Source organism: Misgurnus anguillicaudatus, chromosome 7 (genome assembly GCF_027580225.2).
Source record: "Misgurnus anguillicaudatus chromosome 7, ASM2758022v2, whole genome shotgun sequence".
In the NCBI taxonomy this organism is placed as follows: domain Eukaryota; kingdom Metazoa; phylum Chordata; class Actinopteri; order Cypriniformes; family Cobitidae; genus Misgurnus; species Misgurnus anguillicaudatus.
Genome location: NC_073343.2, coordinates 20,649,493 through 20,669,205, shown reverse-complemented (window position 1 = coordinate 20,669,205; position 19,713 = coordinate 20,649,493). Strand labels below are relative to the sequence as shown.

The 19,713-nt window shown below is 34.9% G+C and overlaps 2 protein-coding genes across 7 annotated transcripts; one reads left to right on the top strand and one right to left on the bottom strand.

Annotated features, from left to right (window-relative positions):
• The first annotated feature begins 21 nt into the window (after positions 1-21).
• Positions 22-16,599, top strand: LOC129417286 (dr1-associated corepressor). Of its 6 annotated transcripts, none has more exons than XM_055171853.2 (7): positions 22-121; positions 2,174-2,318; positions 2,836-2,929; positions 3,042-3,155; positions 3,268-3,370; positions 3,497-3,549; positions 4,675-4,881. In XM_055171853.2, the coding sequence occupies exons 1-6, from the start codon at positions 104-106 to the stop codon at positions 3,536-3,538; spliced, it is 516 nt and encodes a 171-aa protein (XP_055027828.1). In that variant the 5' UTR covers positions 22-103; the 3' UTR covers positions 3,539-3,549; positions 4,675-4,881. The 6 variants fall into 6 exon arrangements, with proteins under 6 accessions (XP_055027828.1, XP_055027831.1, XP_055027827.1 ...); XM_055171852.2 differs by lacking the exons at positions 22-121; positions 4,675-4,881 and adding exons at positions 1,580-2,077; positions 16,496-16,599; XM_073869559.1 differs by lacking the exon at positions 22-121 and adding an exon at positions 1,583-2,077 and having other exon boundaries at positions 3,497-3,554.
• Positions 5,338-18,156, bottom strand: LOC141365331 (activator of 90 kDa heat shock protein ATPase homolog 1-like). Its single transcript, XM_073869558.1, has 9 exons — positions 17,493-18,156; positions 16,533-16,723; positions 12,214-12,296; positions 11,830-11,947; positions 11,629-11,717; positions 9,898-10,026; positions 8,142-8,243; positions 7,972-8,023; positions 5,338-6,434 (listed from the first exon to the last, which is right to left on the bottom strand). The coding sequence occupies exons 1-9, from the start codon at positions 17,570-17,572 to the stop codon at positions 6,262-6,264; spliced, it is 1,017 nt and encodes a 338-aa protein (XP_073725659.1). The 5' UTR covers positions 17,573-18,156; the 3' UTR covers positions 5,338-6,261.
• Positions 18,157-19,713: the final 1,557 nt, after the last annotated feature.

Genomic DNA, 19,713 nt, shown 5'->3' with positions numbered 1-19,713 from the left:
CTCTCTCTCTCTCTCTCTCTCTCTCTCTCTCTCTCTCTCTCTCTCTTTACTCACTTACACACACGTAGTATTCATCCGCCCCCGCTAAAGCACACAGGACGAGATGACCGCGGACAGACTTGTGAGTTTACTTCTTTTCTGTATTCTCCGTCAGTGCGCTACCACAAAGTAGACGAAAGTAGTCCCTCGTCTGCACTTGTATTTTTATCTTGAACATTCTATAACACTATGTTAAATACAGTTGGTTTGTTTTGCTAAAATATATTACTTTTTAAGTAAAATCCTTTTGTGCAAAATACAGTGAACTACACGTTTAATATAGAAGATTACAATATAAACACAGTGCACTCAAAAACTCTATCACTATGCCAATATCTGAAAGACAATAACTCTTTACATCTTTAAATAACAAAGAAACTGAGTTGCTTATGTCAGTAAAAATATACAGGTCTAACTTTTATATAAAATGTCATTTTAAAGTATGAACATAAACAACCACTGGCCATTCAGTTTTTATTAACTTAATTGTTAATTTTTTATTAAGTACAATTATCTGTTATCATTGTTTAAACATAATTTTATTGTTTGTCAAAATTGCTAATACGTGGATTAATTTGAGAAAATAAAAATATCTATTTATTTATTTAAATATTTATTAAAAAAGGACAAAGGTTGTTTTTATTACATTTTAGTGTGAAAATGCACATATTTGCCTGATTTGCAGTGGCAAATACATTAAATATTGTTTACCTATTTGAGATGGTTTTATCAGCAGTAAGTCTACATTAATAATATTTTACAGACTGAATACAGTTGTAGTTCTCATCAATAAATTTACTTTTTATAAAGCTCTATATAAAAATACTAAAGGGGTGAATAATAAAATCATATTCTTTTTCTGCAATGTTTTTAGGATGTGATACATGGTGAATAATAAGTCAATGGAAGGTGTATATATTGCTAAAAGTACCCAAAAGCTGTTAGAGGTTATTTTAGTATCAGATGATTATATGGTGCAAGGGAGCTTGATGTCATTGGGCATGACTATTGTTGTCATGTGAATGATAAAAATAAACAGACCCATAGGGAAGTATTCTGAGGGTTGACCCTTTAGAACAATAAGGAAAAGTTACTAATGTCATCAATTTTGGAACAAATCAAATGTTTTTTAATAGTTTGGAAAGAAACTGTCCCTTAACAGGGAGGAAATCACATTATGAACATGAAATGTTATTTGACTGCCCTCGTATGTCTTGAACTGGAAACGCATGATAAGACAGACAATATTATTAAAGTAATCAGGACAAAAAACATTGCATTTTTGAAAGCACAAACCTATAACCTTAAACCAAACTTAATTTCTGATCAAACGTGAGACACCATGATTGTTTGTTGAAAAAACTTAATATGGTTTTGTTCCTTACATTAAAATTCATAAGTCGTCGGTTATTCTGCCACCTCGTGGTCATAAGTTGCACTGACAGTTTAAACAAGTAAGTTTTTTGCGGGTCCGAAGACTTTTATTATTAATGCAATATTAACAAATACAATAACACAAAAACAGTCTATAAAAACATGTCTCAATAACTTATAGTAGAAATATTATAAAATATTAAATATTAATATGAAACATATTGAAAAGATCCCAAGAATTGAAATATAAAAGAATAAAAATAGGAGGGCACAAATAAAAATATAAACATATTAAAGAATATTAAACATGGCACAAATTCTAAATCGTAACAATATTATAAACTAACAAAAAAGGAAATAATGCTAAAAATGACTTTTATATTTAATGCATTCGTTAACTGTAGCGTGATATCTGTGATCCTTTTAATTAAAAATAAAAGTAGTTATGTCTTTATTCATTAATCATTCACTAAATGGTTACGTGTTACTTATTCATTCACTAGTTTTGGCTGTTTACAAGTCTCACGCTGCACGTGACAGTGGGCGTTACCTCAGTGAACGTCGCCCCTCCCGTTAATTTCTTCCATTCATTTCTCGTTCAGTACTTCCTGTAAAAGGTAAACAAATGGCGATCTGCACCTCGAGCCGTAAAATGACTCAAAATGTAAGCCGAAGCCGCTTATTTAGAATTTCAAAATGCCCGGACAGAAGAAAAAATATAATGTTCGCTTTCCACCCGTGAGTATTTCTGTTTTTGAAGTTTTACAAGCTTTGCAAGGCCTCCGACATTGAATGGCTCAACGTATCCTCATCCTGTTCAACTCTTGGCCAGGGACGCATCAAGAAAATCATGCAGAAGGATACAGAGGTTGGACGAATCGCTACAGCTGTACCGGTTATCATATGTATCCTTTTAACACACGCTGATCTGCTGGAATGGCTTGGTTTAAAGACAGCAGGAAATCAAACCTTTTCAATTATTAAGAGAGCATGCATACCCTTAAAAAACTATTTATATTTACTTAAGAATTTAAGGGTGTTTTGTTGCTTATCGTCATGAAAACAAACATAGACCTAAAATTTATTTTCTTCTTTTATTTAAGAATAAAATATGACATGAGCATGCTTTCATGACACTCAAACTTTACAGCCATATTTATTAATCTTAGTATTATCATTTACATATTTCAAATCAAAGGTCGTATATTTTAATGCACAATGAGCTGACATAAATAAACAATGAAAAATTGTACAAGCAAACATTAACAAAGACTAGTAAATGAAAGAGGAAGTCAGAAGATATATTGCACATGATTTATTTATGTTTGCTAATGCATTCATTAATGTTAATAAATATAACCTTATTGTAAAGTGTTACCATTAACTGTTTGTTCAGACTGTTTTCCATAACTGTGCATTTAGCCAAAGCTTTAGAAATATTCCTCAAATCTCTTATCACCATGACCAGTAAAATAACCCAGTCAAGGAACAGTAGAGTGATGTCCATCAATCACATGTGAGCTTCTTTACAGGCCTGAACCCTATCTTTAAACAAAAGTCTCCATCGTTTCATAGCTTGGCCTATCTATGCTTCATTCATATGTTTGTGTCATTCATTACATTTGTAGGAAACAGTGTATTCATTCAGAGAAGCTGTTTGACTTCCTAAAAGATCTGGCAGATCAGGCCTCCGCTGCATCCACATCAGAGAGCAAAACTAAGGGCAAATGGCAGTCACACAGGTAAAGTACAATTCATCCAGTTTAACAGGGACTGAATGAGAGTGTGTGGCTCTAATAAAACGTACATTATAGTGTTTTTATAAAAAATAAATTCAGCTAATCCTGTTTTTAGAAAACGGTGGCAAAGTGTACCATTCAAGGCCAGGTCACCTGAGAGGGAGAAGCTCCCCGAGAAATCCACAAATGATCGGGTGATCAACAGCGATTCGTCCAGTGTAAGTGGCTAAGATCATCTAAAATAATCCGATTATTCATAATTTTGTAACAAACTACCTGTAGCTTTTGATCTTTTACAAGCTTCCTGGTATTTATGATGAATGCTTGCTTTGTTTTTTTTCCAGGAATCTGAACTTTTCATTTGTCTGGAAACTCATTCACCCTGAAGAGTGAAAATGTGAGGTATTATTACACTTATTTTCACACAATATTATTATTTCTGTTAAGCGCTTTTCGCTTTTCTCTCTCTATATATATAAAACTATATATATAAAACTATACATATATATGTAGTTTAGGCCAAAAGTTTGGACACGCTCAATAGTTCTTTATTTATACATTATTCCATATAACATAATAATAATAAACTCATCCAAACTATGGCATAACACAAATGCAACTTTGGAAATTATGTTGGTGACTAAAAGCATCCAAAATAAACCAAAACTCTGTTATATTTTATTTTTGAAGTGCGGTCACCCTTTGCCTAGAAATTGTTGAAGCGTGTCATTTTTTAAAGAAGCTTCTTAAATTTTCAATTTAGGATGAATTTTAAAGAGTATAGAAAGAGTTCATATTTAATATGGGCTCTTATTGACTTCTTTTTTTCAATATTCAGTGTAAGTCATCTATTTCATAAATAAAATGTAAGTTTTCTAATTACAAAAATGTATCTGTTTGGCATAGGTATATTTTTGTCTACAAAAGTAATTTTAAGCATTTAACCATACATCTTCAGCTTAAATGATTTTTAAGATCATAGTTAACATTTAAGTCAAGCAGGGCTCCAGACTGCCACCAAAATTTGAGAGTCGCACATGTCCGACCAGTAAATTTTACCATTTTTTTGTGATGTGACACTGAATTTGAAACAGCACATTGTACTGCATCTATCGTCGAAGTATTTATTTTTAATACAGTGGAAATTAGTTGAAATTTGATTATTTGGTTAGCATGTTGATTTATGGTGTGTGCCCCTAAATTTTCTGGTTGCGCCCCTAAAATTTTCAGTTGGGGCCACTGTGCTCCTAGTGAAAAAAGTTAGTCTGGAGCCCTGTCAAGTGTGTCCAGACTTTTGGCGCGCGCGTGTGTGTGTGTGTGTATGTATATATAATAAATGTATTATTAGAAATATAGGCTAGCAGGGGTAGCTTTGTCAGGGAGGGACAACTGGCAATGTGAATTAAACCATGCCAACATGGAACTGTGTAGTTTTATTTACTTAAAGTTTATTTGTAAGGATGAAATACATGTGTGTGTCATCCATATTTTTTTTGCAAATTTTAATTTTTTATTCTTGTAGTTTTACTAGATCCAACAATCCTTTACACAGAGAACTGCAGTATTACTTATGAAGACCCAACATGGTTTTGTTTTGGGGGGGTATAATTCTTAGCATCTGAAAATATTGAATTTTTAATTTGATTTGTTGTGGTGTTAGATTGACCATGAAATTAATGATGTAGTTGTTTGTTTTCACAACTGTGATAAAATTAAGTTTTTAAATGTGTTAAGGAAGAAAATCATTTGTTTATTATATAATCGAGATATTTTGGTCGTAAGCAGTTCCAGTACTTTTCTTTCAGTTGGATTCATAATTAAAACTGTAGTTTGCACTACAGTGTTTCTAGTGTTTAACATGATGTTCTAAGATGCGAGTTGTAAATAATAATAATAATAATATAGTAATAGATATGTATTGTCTTTCTATCAGCTGTAAATACAGGTCAATGATTGTTCTAATGGTTTAAGAGATTCAGCAGCAAGCAGTAGTGGTAATTGTATTTTATAGTGAATGTTCTATAAGATATTATTTTATGATGTTGATATTACACAATTTTGTATAGCTATGTATTTCTACTTCTAACATAACTCCACAAATTGTGACAAAATGCTATTATAAAGTATCATAACCATGAATCTGTCACAGGGTAATGCATAATCATGGCCGAATAAAATATGAGGGTGATGATTCAAAGATACCTTTATTTTTTCAAGTGATGCTCTCAGTCTGGTCATAAAGTGTGATGCTGAAGATACACGTGAAAATAAATACAATCCAAAGGCTATAAACCTTTTGGTGGCTCATAACCTGGGGCATGATTTTCTGTTACTGTATGACTATGGTGGGGTTTTGTGTGGTTCCCTTTAAAATGTTTCACCCTTAAACCCTTATGAAGTTTAAAATACAGTACTTGCAGAAACAGCAATAATTAGAAAAGCAGAATCTATAAATGCCCAGTTTTGCATTTTACATGGTTTTAATATAATCTGTTTGACACAAAAGAAACAGGCTTTGCATTATTTTTGATGAATAAAAATCGCTATGAGTAAAAATTACATATATATTCATAATACTATTGTGATGTTATGACAAAAAAAAACATAGATTGACAAAAACCACAAAGTCAATTTCCTTCTTTCAAACAATTTGAAAGAAACCCAAGCGGTCTGAATTTTCTATTTAATATTCCGTCTCCAAACCGTCTTCATGAAGATCAAATATTTTTTAACTTATCAAAACCCACCCAGTGCATACACGGCACCATTCAGCCTTGAACAGAACAGGAAGGGGACCATCTGAGTTTTACCATGCTAAAATAAAAAATATATTACACACATACACAAATATTTCATATGATTCAAGTTTCTCCCTTCTGTTTTCATCTCTTTCAGTTCTGGTTTCTCAATGTCTTTCCTTTATTTACCGTAAACATCACATTCAGAAAGGAACATATTGATAATGGAGCAAAGTGATGTTTTTCTGTTTCAGTAAACCACATTCAGATCCTCTCACATGTAGGTGGACCAAAATAAAGCAACATAAAAACAATAAAACAAACAAAATCCAAAAAAGTAGAGCCAAAACAGAGGCGGCTACATCCTGGACTCAGCAGAGTCGTGCGCCATAGCCAAAAGTCTGTTTAATAGCATGGCAGTAGTACCTCCGCCAACCGTCTCGTGTTCGTTCCTCTTCGCTCTCGGGCACCGCTCGACAATCAATTTTTAACTCTGTCTCATTACCCTTGTCTGTAAATGTCAATGTCACTGTCGCGTAGTGCTCTGAAATGAGAGAAGGACAGATGGCAAGTAAGTAATGTCCAGAGGTTCAGACTAAACTGTATGTGTAAAATGCTAATAAATTATTCTTTAAGTATTCGTCAGTTGTTCAGACAAGGTAAAATGCAATAAAATCAATTTTTGAAACGGCATTTAACTTTTTCCCCGCCAGCATTTTTACATAAAGTTGCCAGCGCCAGCAGGCAACTGCCTTCCAGAATGTTTTGCATTTTTAATATATAAACATACAACATATCAAATGAAAGAACAGATGCTCTGCTTTTAAACAAGCAAAAAAAGTTTCATCCCATCTTCATTTGTTCTCTTTTTATCACCTCTCAAATATGTGTAGGATTCTTCAGAAATACCAAATTTTAAACAAAGATAAGAATTGCATTTATGTAAAGGACATTTGTTAGAAATCAGATTTACGCGTTTTTACTGTTTTTGAATCCATGGATGCTTTAGTGCAGTGCTTCCCAATCCTGGTCCTCGAGGCCCCCCTCCCAGAAAGTTTTAGATGTCTCCTTTTTTAAAACACCTGATTTAACTAATCAACCTCCTTCCAAAATGGTAAACATGTCTCCCTAAGGAGACATCTAAAACATTCTGGGAAGGGGCCTTGGGGACCAGGATTGGGAAACACTGGTTTAGTGTTATATAGGTTGGGTAAGAGCGCCACCTAGATGATAATAGTGGAAATATGGACTGCCGTAAAAACTTGTCATTGGCAGGAAAGTGTTTTCTCCTTATTAACGAGATAATTCGTCAATGGCGGGGAAAGAGTTAATGTACAAACTGTTATACATAACATGCTTCTATTGCTTTTTCCGAATTCACTCATTATTACACGGCACTCTAAAATGTTTGATTCTGATTGGCCAGTCGCGACATTCCAAGATATGTTATTCCAAGATAACAAGCGCCTGAAACTAATAACAAACGGTAACCCGGATGCTGCAGATTATTTTAAAAGGTACAGTTAAATATTACCGTATTTTCCGGACTATAAGTCACACTTTTTTCATAGTTTGGCGGATGCTGAAACTTGTAGTCAGGTGCAACTTGTGCATCAAAATTATTTCATTTGAACCAAGAGAAACCAGTATTGTCTACAGCCGCGAGAGTCCGCTCTATGCTGCTTCTGTTTTTATGTAATTCAATGGATTCAGTGATGCGGAATGACTTCGGGAGCTTGTTGAACTTGATTTGGCTTGTCGTGTTAATTTAGCCTATTTTGTTTTTTTCCTCTTCAGGACGCATTTTTGACTGGTGCGGCTTATACTCCGGAGCGGCTTGTGGTCCGAGGTGCACGAAATGAAATCTAAATATGTCTTTTAATTAATTTTAATAATCTCTTGGCATCATGTAAACACTTACTTCGTAACTGTACAACCAGTGTACATTTAACGGTCTACACTGTCTGAACAAACTGATCTGTTGTCCTTCATTTACAAAATGATAACTGGAACAGAAAGTCCCAAATATCAAGAAAAAATGAATCTGTTTTTGGAAAGAATAAAGCTGGACTGTTTTTTACCGCAAGGCCATGAGTTGAACCTCCATTTCATGACTATCTTCTCCTCAGGCACCTGTACAACAAAGAGCACATTGTTTTTAGAATATGAAAGCAGTATAAAATAGGATTATTACATTATTAAATCCAAGCAACTATAGCATAGCATCAGGTATAACAATAGTAAGTCTCACCAGCTCCTGGAACTCTCCGTTCACATTTCCGTCCAATAGGCGAAATTTCCCACCTCTCTCAGGGTCAACCATAGCACCGGTGCGTGTGAAAGCCTGTACCATCTGTAACACACATTTCACTTTAGTCTTCTTCATATCATAAAACCCTAATGCATTTTTCAGAAAATCCCAAATCGACAGTTAGTAGAGTTGTTTCTCTTTTATTACTGTGATAATGCATTTATTTAGTTTAGCATTATAGCCATACCAGTCAATTTATCAGTTCATTTATAAACTAAACCCAAAGCAGAGGTTTAACCAAAAAGTCATTTGCATTCCAAACGAGGTGAAATTGAATCTTCACCGAACCACAACAATTAACATGTTCCCCATGAGTGAAACAGCACTTTTGACATTCATAGAAATGTTAATGTGTAAACATCTTTGCACATTTTTATTAACAAATTATGGCAAAAGTGCATTTTGCACATGAGTAAAAACTGCTGTTGCACAAATGTACGCTTCAAAAGGGGTAGTTCACCCAAGAAAATGTTGTCATGATTTACCATCATGTAATTTCACACCTGTAAGACGTTTGTTCATCTTTGGAACACAAATGAAAACATTTTTGATGAAATACAAGAGCATTCTGTTCCACCATAGACAGGAAAGCAACTAGTGCTGCATAACAACTAATCGCAATTGTTTGCAGAATAAACGTTTTTGTTTACATCATATATGTGTGTGTGTGTGTTGTGTATAATAATTATGTATATAAAAATACACACAAATGCATGTACAATTCTAAGAAAAAAATATTTGTATATATTAAGTATTCATATTTATGTATAATATAAATGATATATAAATATAAAAAATGTATATACACGTGTAAATATTTCTTAAATATATACATGCATGTGTGTGTATTTATATATACATAATTATTATACACAATACACACACAAACTTTTATTCTGCAAACTAGTTTCGATTAGTTGTTATGCAGCCCTACTCACAACTTTCAAGGCCCAGAAAACAGTCTATGGGGGCTCAGATTTTATCAAAAGTGTTTTAATTTGTGTTCTGAAGATGGCAGAAGATCGTATGGGTGTGGAGCGACATGAGGGTGAGCAATTCATGACAAAACTTTCATTTTGGAGTGAACTAATGCTTTAAAGGGGAAATTTTTAAAAGATTTTTTAAGACGTCAAATAAATCTTTGTTGCCCCCTGAGTACATATGTGAAGTTCTAGCTCAACATACCATATAGATAATTTATTATCTCATTTTAAATTCCCACTTTGTGGGTTTGAGCAAAAATGTGGCGTTTTGGGGTGTGTCCTTTTAAATGCAAATGAGCTGATCTCGGCACTAAATGGCAGTGCTGTGGTTGGATAGTGCAGATTAAGGGGCGGAGTTATCCCCATCTAACATCACAAGGGGAGCCAAATTTCAAACAGCTATTTTTCCACATGCTTGCAGAGAATGGTTTACCAAAACTAAGTTACTGGGTTGATCTTTTTCACATTTTCTAGGTTCAAACAAGCACTGCACATGGGGACCCACTTCAACATGGAAAAAGTGGACCACCAATTATGCTGGACCACTAAGTTGAAACAATTTGTATAAGAAAAAGCTATATATAAACAAGAGCTGTGCATTTTAAACAATACAGACACAGGTAACCTGCAGTTAGAAGATGCTCTTGCGCTAATGGCCTGCCAACTATAAGGACTGCAGCTTGGTGTGTTTAACTAAAAAAAGAAAAACTCACTTCTTGGTTGAGAAAGACCCTGTAAAGCTCTTCTGGTGAGGCGAGGAAAGTGTCCTTCAGTGAAAACTTGCAGGTGGGGATCTTCACTCCAGTGTGGGGAGCTGGAGAAGCAGCGGTAGATGAGCCGATCTAAAACAGACAATTACACACAAATATGAAGATACTTATTTTAATGTTCATGCATTCTTTGTTGGTTCCCATTTTTTTACTATATAGCATTTAATTTCCCTGCATCAAGCGTATAAAGTGTATGATACATTTAATGATAAGGAGACCCGCAGTGTATGTAGATAAAAACGGCTCATTCTAAAATAATAAGAACAATACAGTTCATTATGTAAGGGCTTTATACACCACTGACAAATAGTTGTGTATATAATATTGCATTTCTGTCAAAAGTTCCTTCTAAAAGTTACATAATGCACCTTTAATTTTTGTGTCATTGCTCCTTGTTAAATGCAAGCAACGGATTCAAATGTTTTTTATATTATGGGAGCTTTTATTAGTGTTATTCATTACCCCAATGAATGTGTATAAAATACACAAGTTTTACAAATGTTTTGTTATTTAAAAAAGGTGTACATACTTTTTCCTGGGAAAAATGTTAATTTACATGAATAGCAATGTAAATGTAACTAACTCACTCTCATGCAAAATCTAACATTAAATAAAACTTTTCAATATAAAAACATAATATTTACATAATGAACATAACATCTAAGGAACACTGCAACAGCATCTTGATGACTGTGACACGCTGTATAGTGGGTAGAATGGGGTGCTGTTTAGAGATGGATACAGAAAGGTAAGGGCAAAATTATGAATATCATCAGCATATTGCATTTTTTTAGCACTTAAATTTAAATAGGCAAGTCATTATATTTAAATATAAAAGGCAAATAATCAACATATAGAGTTAGGTAAACCCTTAACACTTCAATGCATATTTTTTTGCTAAAGTTGTCGCAATATAGCCCACTTCTCAAACCATTTCACGCGGTTATCAGTAATGCGCAGGTCAATGTATAAACAACCAGCACACGACCGACATTTTCAACACCGCCAAAATATATGTATATTGGATATATATATATATAGTACCCGATCCGCTTCCTGGCTCGCATTTTTTAAGAGTAGTAATTGTTTAAAATAGTTAATTGGCATCTTTATTTTAAACGACCCGAACGACCACAACCCGAATATCATTAAAAATATTTTTGGATGACTTTAGAATCATTTGGATCAACCCACACATCACTGGCGGTTATGTAATGTTAAATTAAAAACGACCAATAACTTTACCAAAAGAACCCCCTTATGAATACATAAATATTAATAATCTTATCTTTATCATCCACATTTCAAGGTGTTTGTAAGCTTTTTTGTATGTAATTTTGCATTTTGTGCATATATTTTATCTTCAACAACGCCTGCTGTGAAGGCTATGCCTGCAGAAGGGGCAGGATTTTGTGTGCATTATTGAGTTCGGACTGTCTCGGCTTCATCTCCAACGTGTTTTGCCACTTCTCACATGTCCCCTATTAGAAATGAACTAGACACTCATGACTACTGTGTCCCATGTGAAACGCCCCTTAGGCTGGTTTAGGTCATGACACCCAGACAGGGATCAGTGTTTTGTAGAGACATATAGATGCCAAGTGGTTCCCTCCAGTAAGGTGACAGAATGATAATTTGCCCATTGAATTACATTTAGTAACTATTAACGCTTACCTGAGTTTTATTTGACTTGGTTGGTGCCTGGGCTGTCTGCTGTTTTGTCATACCATTGGCTGTTGGCAGAATCATCCCTTGTGTGAACTCTGAAACGGATCAAAACAAATTATAGCAATCCACATCCCCTACAGACAATGAAATAAAGACTGTTAAAACTTCCCGCAATGTGATGCCTGCTGTCGCTTTAGTGTGACTGACCTGATTTGAGGGAGTCCACGTAGTTGGAGAGAGCTGTACGAATTTTATCTGCTCCATCTTTCCTCATCAGAGAAAGCAACGCTGTGTCAGGTTCATCTTTACAAAGACTCACGCTGATCTGTGTGTGACATAGAAAAATACAAGACAAATACTCTCACTTACATAATAGAACATACTTGGCATGATTCGTTAATCCTATCAAATAACAAGAATGCAACATCCTTTAAACATCCTGCTCTATATAAAATAAATAATTATAATAAGACAACTGCATGTACATTTAAATATACAATTAAGGACTAATTGTAGCTTTGGGGACAATTAGTCTTCTTTAAATGTATAAAACTTTGAGGCTGGTCATGCCAATGTATAACAATAACTTACATCAAGATCATCCATGTCATTTTCATCTGAAAGGTTTGGAACTTCAATGTTTCCCTTGTATTTGATGCCTGATTTCGATGTCCCTGTAGAGATGGGAACCCCCAAAACATAAATAAGTCACGGTATAATACACAAAGGGGCGGTTTCCAGGATTCAGATTAATCAGGGTTCAGATTTATCCAGGACTAGGCCTTAGTTACATTAGGACATTTAAGTAGTTTTTACAAACAAACTTTACAAAAAACTTTACTGGTGTAAAACAATGGCACTGATATATGTTAAGATATGCCACAAGTTGTTTTTAAATGAAGGCAGCTCAAACATGCATTTTAATCTGGAACTAAGATAAGACCTGTTCGGGAAACCGTCTCAAAGAGCGTTTAAAGGCATAATATGTAAGTTTCACCACTAAAGATCACTAAACAACAACAGTGGCTGCAGCTTGATGAGTAGTGCTGTGTTCAAAATATCGATACGACGATACATCGTCATGGACGCCTGCCGATGCACGCATCGATACAGCACCTTCCGTATCGATTCGGATGCACTTTTGAAAGTAACGTGACGAATCGTTGTTGATCCGTGATCCATATGGAAAGGACGCATGTGTCCCGTGGAGTACGTAGTGGGGTATACTTTCACTTTGCATGTCTGTCTCGCTGGCGCATGTGTCTGCATAGCGCGCGGGTATTTAAAATCAATGAGTTCAGTATGAAAACGCTGATGTCTTAGCCTATACTACTGCAAAGGGCTTTTATTAGCCACTCTCTTATAAAACAGTACAAAAGATTTGCATGTGAAAAGTGTATGTCTAGAGAAGAGATACAGAGCTACTTCAAACTATAGCTGTCACATTAATAATCTGATTTCTACTAAATAGTATTAAGTCTGACTGCATGTTTATAGATATATTCATAGAATAATTAAGTGAGAGACAAATATAATGCTTAGAGTAAGGCACTATCTTTGTAAAACTGCTCTTAAAAAAACATAAGTACTAACTCTGGGATTTTAAGCATTTCTATGTTACCCCAAAAGCTAATAAATGAATGGCAAAAACACAACTGTTACAACACTGCTTATTCAATGTACAATAAACAGATAATAATAATAATAATAATAATAATGTTACTAAATTCTGAACAAAAAATGTAATTCAAAATAGTCTTGTATCGTCATGCGCATCGTATCAGGACCCTTGTATCGGGATACGTATCGTATCGGGAAATTGTTGGCGATACACAGCCCTATTGATGAGGTTATTAAAAGGCATCAAAGAATGAGTAGTCTTCACCTTCAATGTTGATAGAAATCAATCTGACAGGACTTTGAGATCATGAAATAAAGTAATAAAATAAAGAGTGTTACATTACAAGGTTGACGACACACAGCGCTATGTGCGGTAGATGTTACCAATTCTGCATGCAAACCACTTCTACTGTGCAGACTGATTGGCATTTGACATCAAACTATCGCAAAAGTGATTTGAAAGCAATTCTTGCGATAGTTTGATGTCATATGCCAATCACTCTGCGCAGTGCCATATGAAATCAAACCCTTTTTTTGTTTCTATGGCAGCAAAAGCAGAAAGATTTCTGAAAACATTTGAGGAAAACATAAGTACACGTTACACATGTTAGTACACAATCTTGCATACTGTGCCTTTAATTCACAGGATTTATAGACAAACAATAAATTAAATAAATAAATCAAAATACTATCTTTAATCCCAACAAATAAGTGAATGGAAATGAAACTGAGTATTAGCTGGAAATGAGCTGCGACATAACAATTAGGGATACATGGACATTTTGGCCACCGAAAACTGCATTATTGGGTTTCAATAAAAAAAAGGCCAAAAATATTAACCAAAAGTAAATGGTGCAGTGCTCTGCCTTTCAGATTAAAGGTAGATTTTCAGATTAAAGGTAGATTGGTGCCGATTAATCGGCAGATTTGGCACCGATAGTTCATTGGTGGAAAAAAATCGCCTATCGGCAAAAATCCATGCAGAGTTGTTCGGCATTGTGTCCATTGCTTCATATCATTATGAAGTTATTCATTTGCTGACTAGATATGCTGCATTATAACAGCGAAACAACAGCGGGAATGTACGTTTGTTGTCATTGGCTGACAGGACGCTAATAACAGTAGTACCTCAAACAGTTACAAAAAATGCATACAGATAAATCCAACCCAAATGTCATGATTATTACCACACATTTGCATTAGTTTATATTCAGCTGGTTTATCTTTGATTTAGTCGGCTAAACTGCATATTTTAAGTTAATAACGCAAGAAAGCGAACTATATTCAACTGTCGGCTACATTAACATATTCAATAGTGATGCACCGATGTATCGGCCGCCGATATTTATCGGCCGATATTTGATGAATTTGAAACCATCGGCATATCGGTAATAGCATGAGAAAGGCCGATACCGATTGTTTTTTAATTAACCGCATAAAGGCAATGAGTTGCATGTCTGTTGTTCAATTAAAATGATTTAATGTTCTGGTGTGCACTATACTTAAGCACTATACTTAAGCACCAACAGAAAACCTTTGTTGAGCTGGCTCAAATGTCTTGGACAATAAAAGAAACAGACTGCACTTTAGTGGGGGAAAAGAAGTCCAACTTTTTTTGAAGTTGCAATAGCACTGGTATTATTTGTGTTTATTAAAGAAATCCATTATATGTAAAAAAGGAGTTAATGATGTTAATAAAAGAAATGCTGAATAACAAAAACCACCTTTGAAGGTTGTCATGTTGTCGTCTTATATTTGTTTTAGCTTAATTTGTACCTCTCTTATTATGTTGGTCAGTTGACTGTTAATTAGATCCAATCCATGTTCAGTAAAAATAATTTGATGCAGAAATAAACTAGCTAATAGACCAACTGTATAGTATTGTATACAAGTGTAATATCGGTATCGGCATCGGCCAGAAGTTGTCTGTTTAAATCGGTATCGGCCCAAAAAAATCCTATCGGTGCATCCCTAATATTCAACAATAATTATTTTGTTATTTTGGTTAGATAATCATTAGGTATTAAAAACAGAAGCAAATAAAGTACAAGACTACACATATAAAATGCATTTATGTTATTTAAAAGGTAACCAGTGCGAAGCATTTACTTCAATACTTATTAATATAATTAATACATTTTTATTTATACATTAATTTATTTTGGACATTTTCATAGTTCCATACTATTGTTTTATTACTTTAGGATTTTTTTAGCACTGTTTAACTTTAAGTGTTATGTTTGTTTTTTTACCCAGTATCCATTTTAAAAACTATCGGTCGAGTAATCAGTTATCGCCAAGTACGGACCAGCCTAGTTATCAATATCGGTAAAATCCACTTCATTCTTATAGCAGCTGTTATCACAGCGCTACACAGAAAAGCGTAATTGTGACAGCTCTGTGCAAATACTTAAAATAACACACGTTCTGTGTCATGCGCCACTGCCCGTGCTTTAGTGTGTCTCTAGCATCAGAAATCACGCAAATTGACTCCGACACGTTCTTTTTTTGTCAAGTTCAAATCATCCTACAAAACACAACAGGCAATAAAAAGTGGTTAATGTATATTGGATTTGTCCGTAACTAATGATGAAATGCACAGTTTTCAGTAACTTATGCTGGACTATAATGTGTCCGGTGATGACATCACCTAAGCTCATTTCAAGCCTGTTGACATAATGCTTGCTGTTTTCATAAAAATTATTGTGTATCTTAAAGTCTACCCTTTTGCCATATTAAACTATGTTATTACATCAACCTAGACAAATTAATACATACCTATCTTTTTTCAATGCGTGTACTGTACAGGGCGTTGTGAATGTGTTAGCATTTAGCCTAGCCCCATTCATTCCTATGGTACCAAAAAAAAATTATTTTGTGGCACCATACTTACTTGTGTAACTACTCATGTAACAGTCTTTAAATAGGGAAAACACTGAAGTGTTTGGTGGCTTCCCTGTTTGGTACCATAGGAGTGAATGGGTCTAGGAGGCTAAATGCCAACACACCCACGACGCACTGCACAGTGCACGCACCGAAAAAAGATTGATATGCACCAATCTGTCCAAGTTGAGGCAACAACATAGTTTAATATGGCAAAAGGGTAGACTATTCCTTTAATCAAACATTGTATAGACAAGGCTGTTAAGTTTTGCAGCATTACTTCACTACTGTTTTTTATATAATAGTTTTCTACAACTTTACATCATTACAGATTTTCTTTTTCTGTTTGTTTAATCCTTGCAATGAACAGGTCACTATTAGCAATACTTCCACTCCAGTTTTCTCACCTGTCCAGGCGGCCTTCAAATTCCATTCATAGAAGAAGATAAGCTTTCCTTTCCGATTGTTAATGGATGCCTCTCCCTCCAACTTGCTGACCTCCGTGATCTCACACTTGCCTTCTTCAGCCTCCACCTGAATCCCCATCAGCAGTTCCTTGAGCTTCTCTGATGACCAGTTTGTGGCGTCCCTCTCCGTCCTACCAATAAAAGGAACATCAGTCAAAATTAAAAATGTACTTTAAGCTAAAATGAATCCTGTATGTCATCTCTAAAGAAACTGAAAGAGATTGTAATAGTGAGATTTTTAAATTTGTAAATAGTAGTCTGTTCCTCTAGCTCAGCTTTGTGTACCCATTTTTTTTGTTAGAAGATTCCCATTAGTTTCTTTAAGTTTTTTTATTTTTATTGAGGATGACATTTATCTAAACCTGTATATAAAAGGAGTTGCTGTCAAACAGGAGAACAAGGTCATGCTTTATCCTTAAGAAAATAAAATGCCCGTCTTGGCTGACAGCCTTCATTCTAACTGCTCAATCGCAGGAAACAACAAAAAAGTGAATGAATCTTGCAGAAACATGACAACTCAAATGACAATAAAAGAACATTTTATGATTTTTATGAATTTAAACGCGATGAAATCATACAGAAATACATGGAGCAGCAGATCGAGGTGAAAGTCATCTTATGAATCATGCAGCATGGCAAGATCAACTAACGACGATGCTAACTAGACCGGTTCACTAGACATACAGCAGCATTTCAGATTAAACAAACACAAGACAAAATACTTAACCTACAACAAACAAGTGTTCCATAATATGTCTTCAAATAACGTTATCTCGTTTATAAGGCAATCGATTTACAGATGACAGCCCTGCTCAGTGGCCAGTGTGCTTTAGCATGTTAGCATCAAGATGGCTTGGGTAACTGTGTGTGTGAGGGAGCATGACACCGGCAGAGTCTTACCAGTGCCAGTTGTTGACATTTGTAGCATCCGCTCTCTCCTCCACGATCCAGCGAGGGTCTCCTTCTCCCCATTTTGCCATAATAAATTGGAGTTAATTCAGATATTCAGCTGGAATTGAATAAACCAGGAAGCGTTATGTACGTGACACCGGCACGACCAGCTCGTTTCTGGAAACCTCTCGACTGCTGCCGCTGATTTTGTTGCCCGTAGAAATTACTGGAAACGGAATTGAGTCACACGCAAAGAGCTTCGTGCAGAAACAGGACAGTTTGAATTAAGGTTCCGCCTGAGAAGACGCTGACGCTGTAAATAGGGCAATGTTTTGGTTTTATTAAATAACAAAAAGTGACAATTCTTTAGTCAACCATACTTTTTATTCGAACAGTTTAGGGCCCAGGTTCAGGGCGTGTAATGCGCTGTGTGTTTGGCTAGATTTGTTATATTATTATACGAACGGGAAAAGGTTTGCAAGATGATATTCAATTGCCATGACAACGACTTCACATGATTATCTTTGCTCTGTCCTCTGCTCATTAAAATCATCTTATGAAGTTATTAATAATAACCAAACGTAATGCGCTTTTAATGGCAAGCTAAAAGAAGCAACTTTTATAAGCTGAACTGAGCTGTCACTGCATGACTGCAAACAAACAGACGGAGGTAAGCCAACGTGTTGGCTCGTACAGCTAAAACGCACTACAATTTTAGAAAGACTGATACATTTTTTTTTCTTTTTGGAAATTTAAACTACTAAAACTATATTGTATTAATAGGTATTAAATCATTTGTAACATGTCTTGAAGTTTTTTTGTTGTTAAATTAACTAGAGCAAGTAATAAACAAGCATAGTATAAAATATGGGGTTACAAAAAGAAAAATTGGGTGATAACAGGGGATCCAAAAATTATAGCATAATATTTTAAACACCTTTGTTTATTTTATTACAATTCAGAGATAATATAAATAGAACAGTCACATTTCACAATAAACATCATTAACAATGGGGATGAATTTAAACCTTGCTTAATGTATAAAAATTGCCAATAATGTTAATAAATTAACAATTTATTCAAGGCATTTGTTAATATTGTTTTCATATAACAATAATATAATTTAAATGTGCAGTGTGTCAATTTTAGTTGCATCTAGTGGTGAGGTTGCGAATTGCAACCAACGGCGTAGTCCACTGCTCACCCCTTGCTTGCTTTTGAAACACATTGAGAAGCTACGGTAGCTGCCACCGGACAAACATGTCATCGTCGGAGACAACTTAGTAAAAAAAATTGTCCGTTAAGGGCTTCTGTAGAAAGATGGCGGCACAAAATGGCGACTTCCATGTAAGGGGACCCTCTTTATATGTAGATAAAAAGGTCTCATTCTAAGGTAATAAACAGGGGCCGGATTCACGAAAACATTCTTAAGACAAAAAATAAGAAAGTTCTTAAGATAAATTCTAAGAAGTGCGAATCAGAATGTTCCTAAGTGCAATTCTCAAACAAGTTGTTCTGAATTTTTTTCTTAATAATATCTTAAATTTGTGTCTTAAGAATAAAATGACAAGCTTTTAAATGAATTAAGATACCCTGCTAATGAGGTAACAATACACTTATCCATTAATCTTTTGACTCGATCATTAATGCGATACAAACGAGTGATGCATTAAGACTACTACAGGATGTTATTCGCTGTTGTAACAGAGGCCAGCTAGTATTAAGGTGGCGCATAAATATAATTCCATAATGTCCCAATCGATCCGTCATGTGGGTCGAGCGCTCTGGGTGTGCGTGCTTCACTCTCCATGCCCACGGCTTCGTCTCCCACGACCCGTGCTCACGCGTCAAGAGACAAACACGGAGGGTGAAGTGTGTTCGCGGTTTCGGAGCCCTCGACTCGACTCACATGACTGAGCGATTACCGGTTCGCCTCCCACTTAGAGCGACTTTTAGCTGTTAAGTAATTGAATGTAGGCTATTACGGAGGAAGTTAAATGTTTGCTAATATATTATCACTAATACTTATTTCTGTTTCATGACATATTACTGAGTAAGCCATTAAACTTCATTATATGAGTGTGAAATTCCTCTTTAAACTAATCTATGCGAAGTAAACTGATTAAATTGTCATTTCAGACTACAAAATACAACATGTCACATTTAAAACAATCACATTAACTTATAAAACATCTTACATTTTGAGATTTAAGTCAACTGTTAGGTTATC

What these genes read in the sequence shown, in the direction of transcription:
- LOC129417286 (XM_055171852.2), top strand. Translation starts at nt 2,039, where the DNA reads ATGGCGATCTGCACCTCGAGCCGTAAAATGACTCAAAAT. An exon ending in GCCGTAAAATGACTCAAAAT is followed by an intron (nt 2,078 to 2,173) that starts GTAAGCCGAAGC and finishes CTGTTTTTGAAG; the next exon opens with TTTTACAAGCTTTGCAAGGC. An exon ending in GGCAAATGGCAGTCACACAG is followed by an intron (nt 3,156 to 3,267) that starts GTAAAGTACAAT and finishes TCCTGTTTTTAG; the next exon opens with AAAACGGTGGCAAAGTGTAC.
- LOC141365331 (XM_073869558.1), bottom strand. Translation starts at nt 17,572, where the DNA reads ATGGCAAAATGGGGAGAAGGAGACCCTCGCTGGATCGTGGAGGAGAGA. An exon ending in TTTGAAGGCCGCCTGGACAG is followed by an intron (nt 12,297 to 16,532) that starts GTGAGAAAACTG and finishes CCATCTCTACAG; the next exon opens with GGACATCGAAATCAGGCATC. An exon ending in ACGGAGAGTTCCAGGAGCTG is followed by an intron (nt 8,024 to 8,141) that starts GTGAGACTTACT and finishes TTTGTTGTACAG; the next exon opens with GTGCCTGAGGAGAAGATAGT.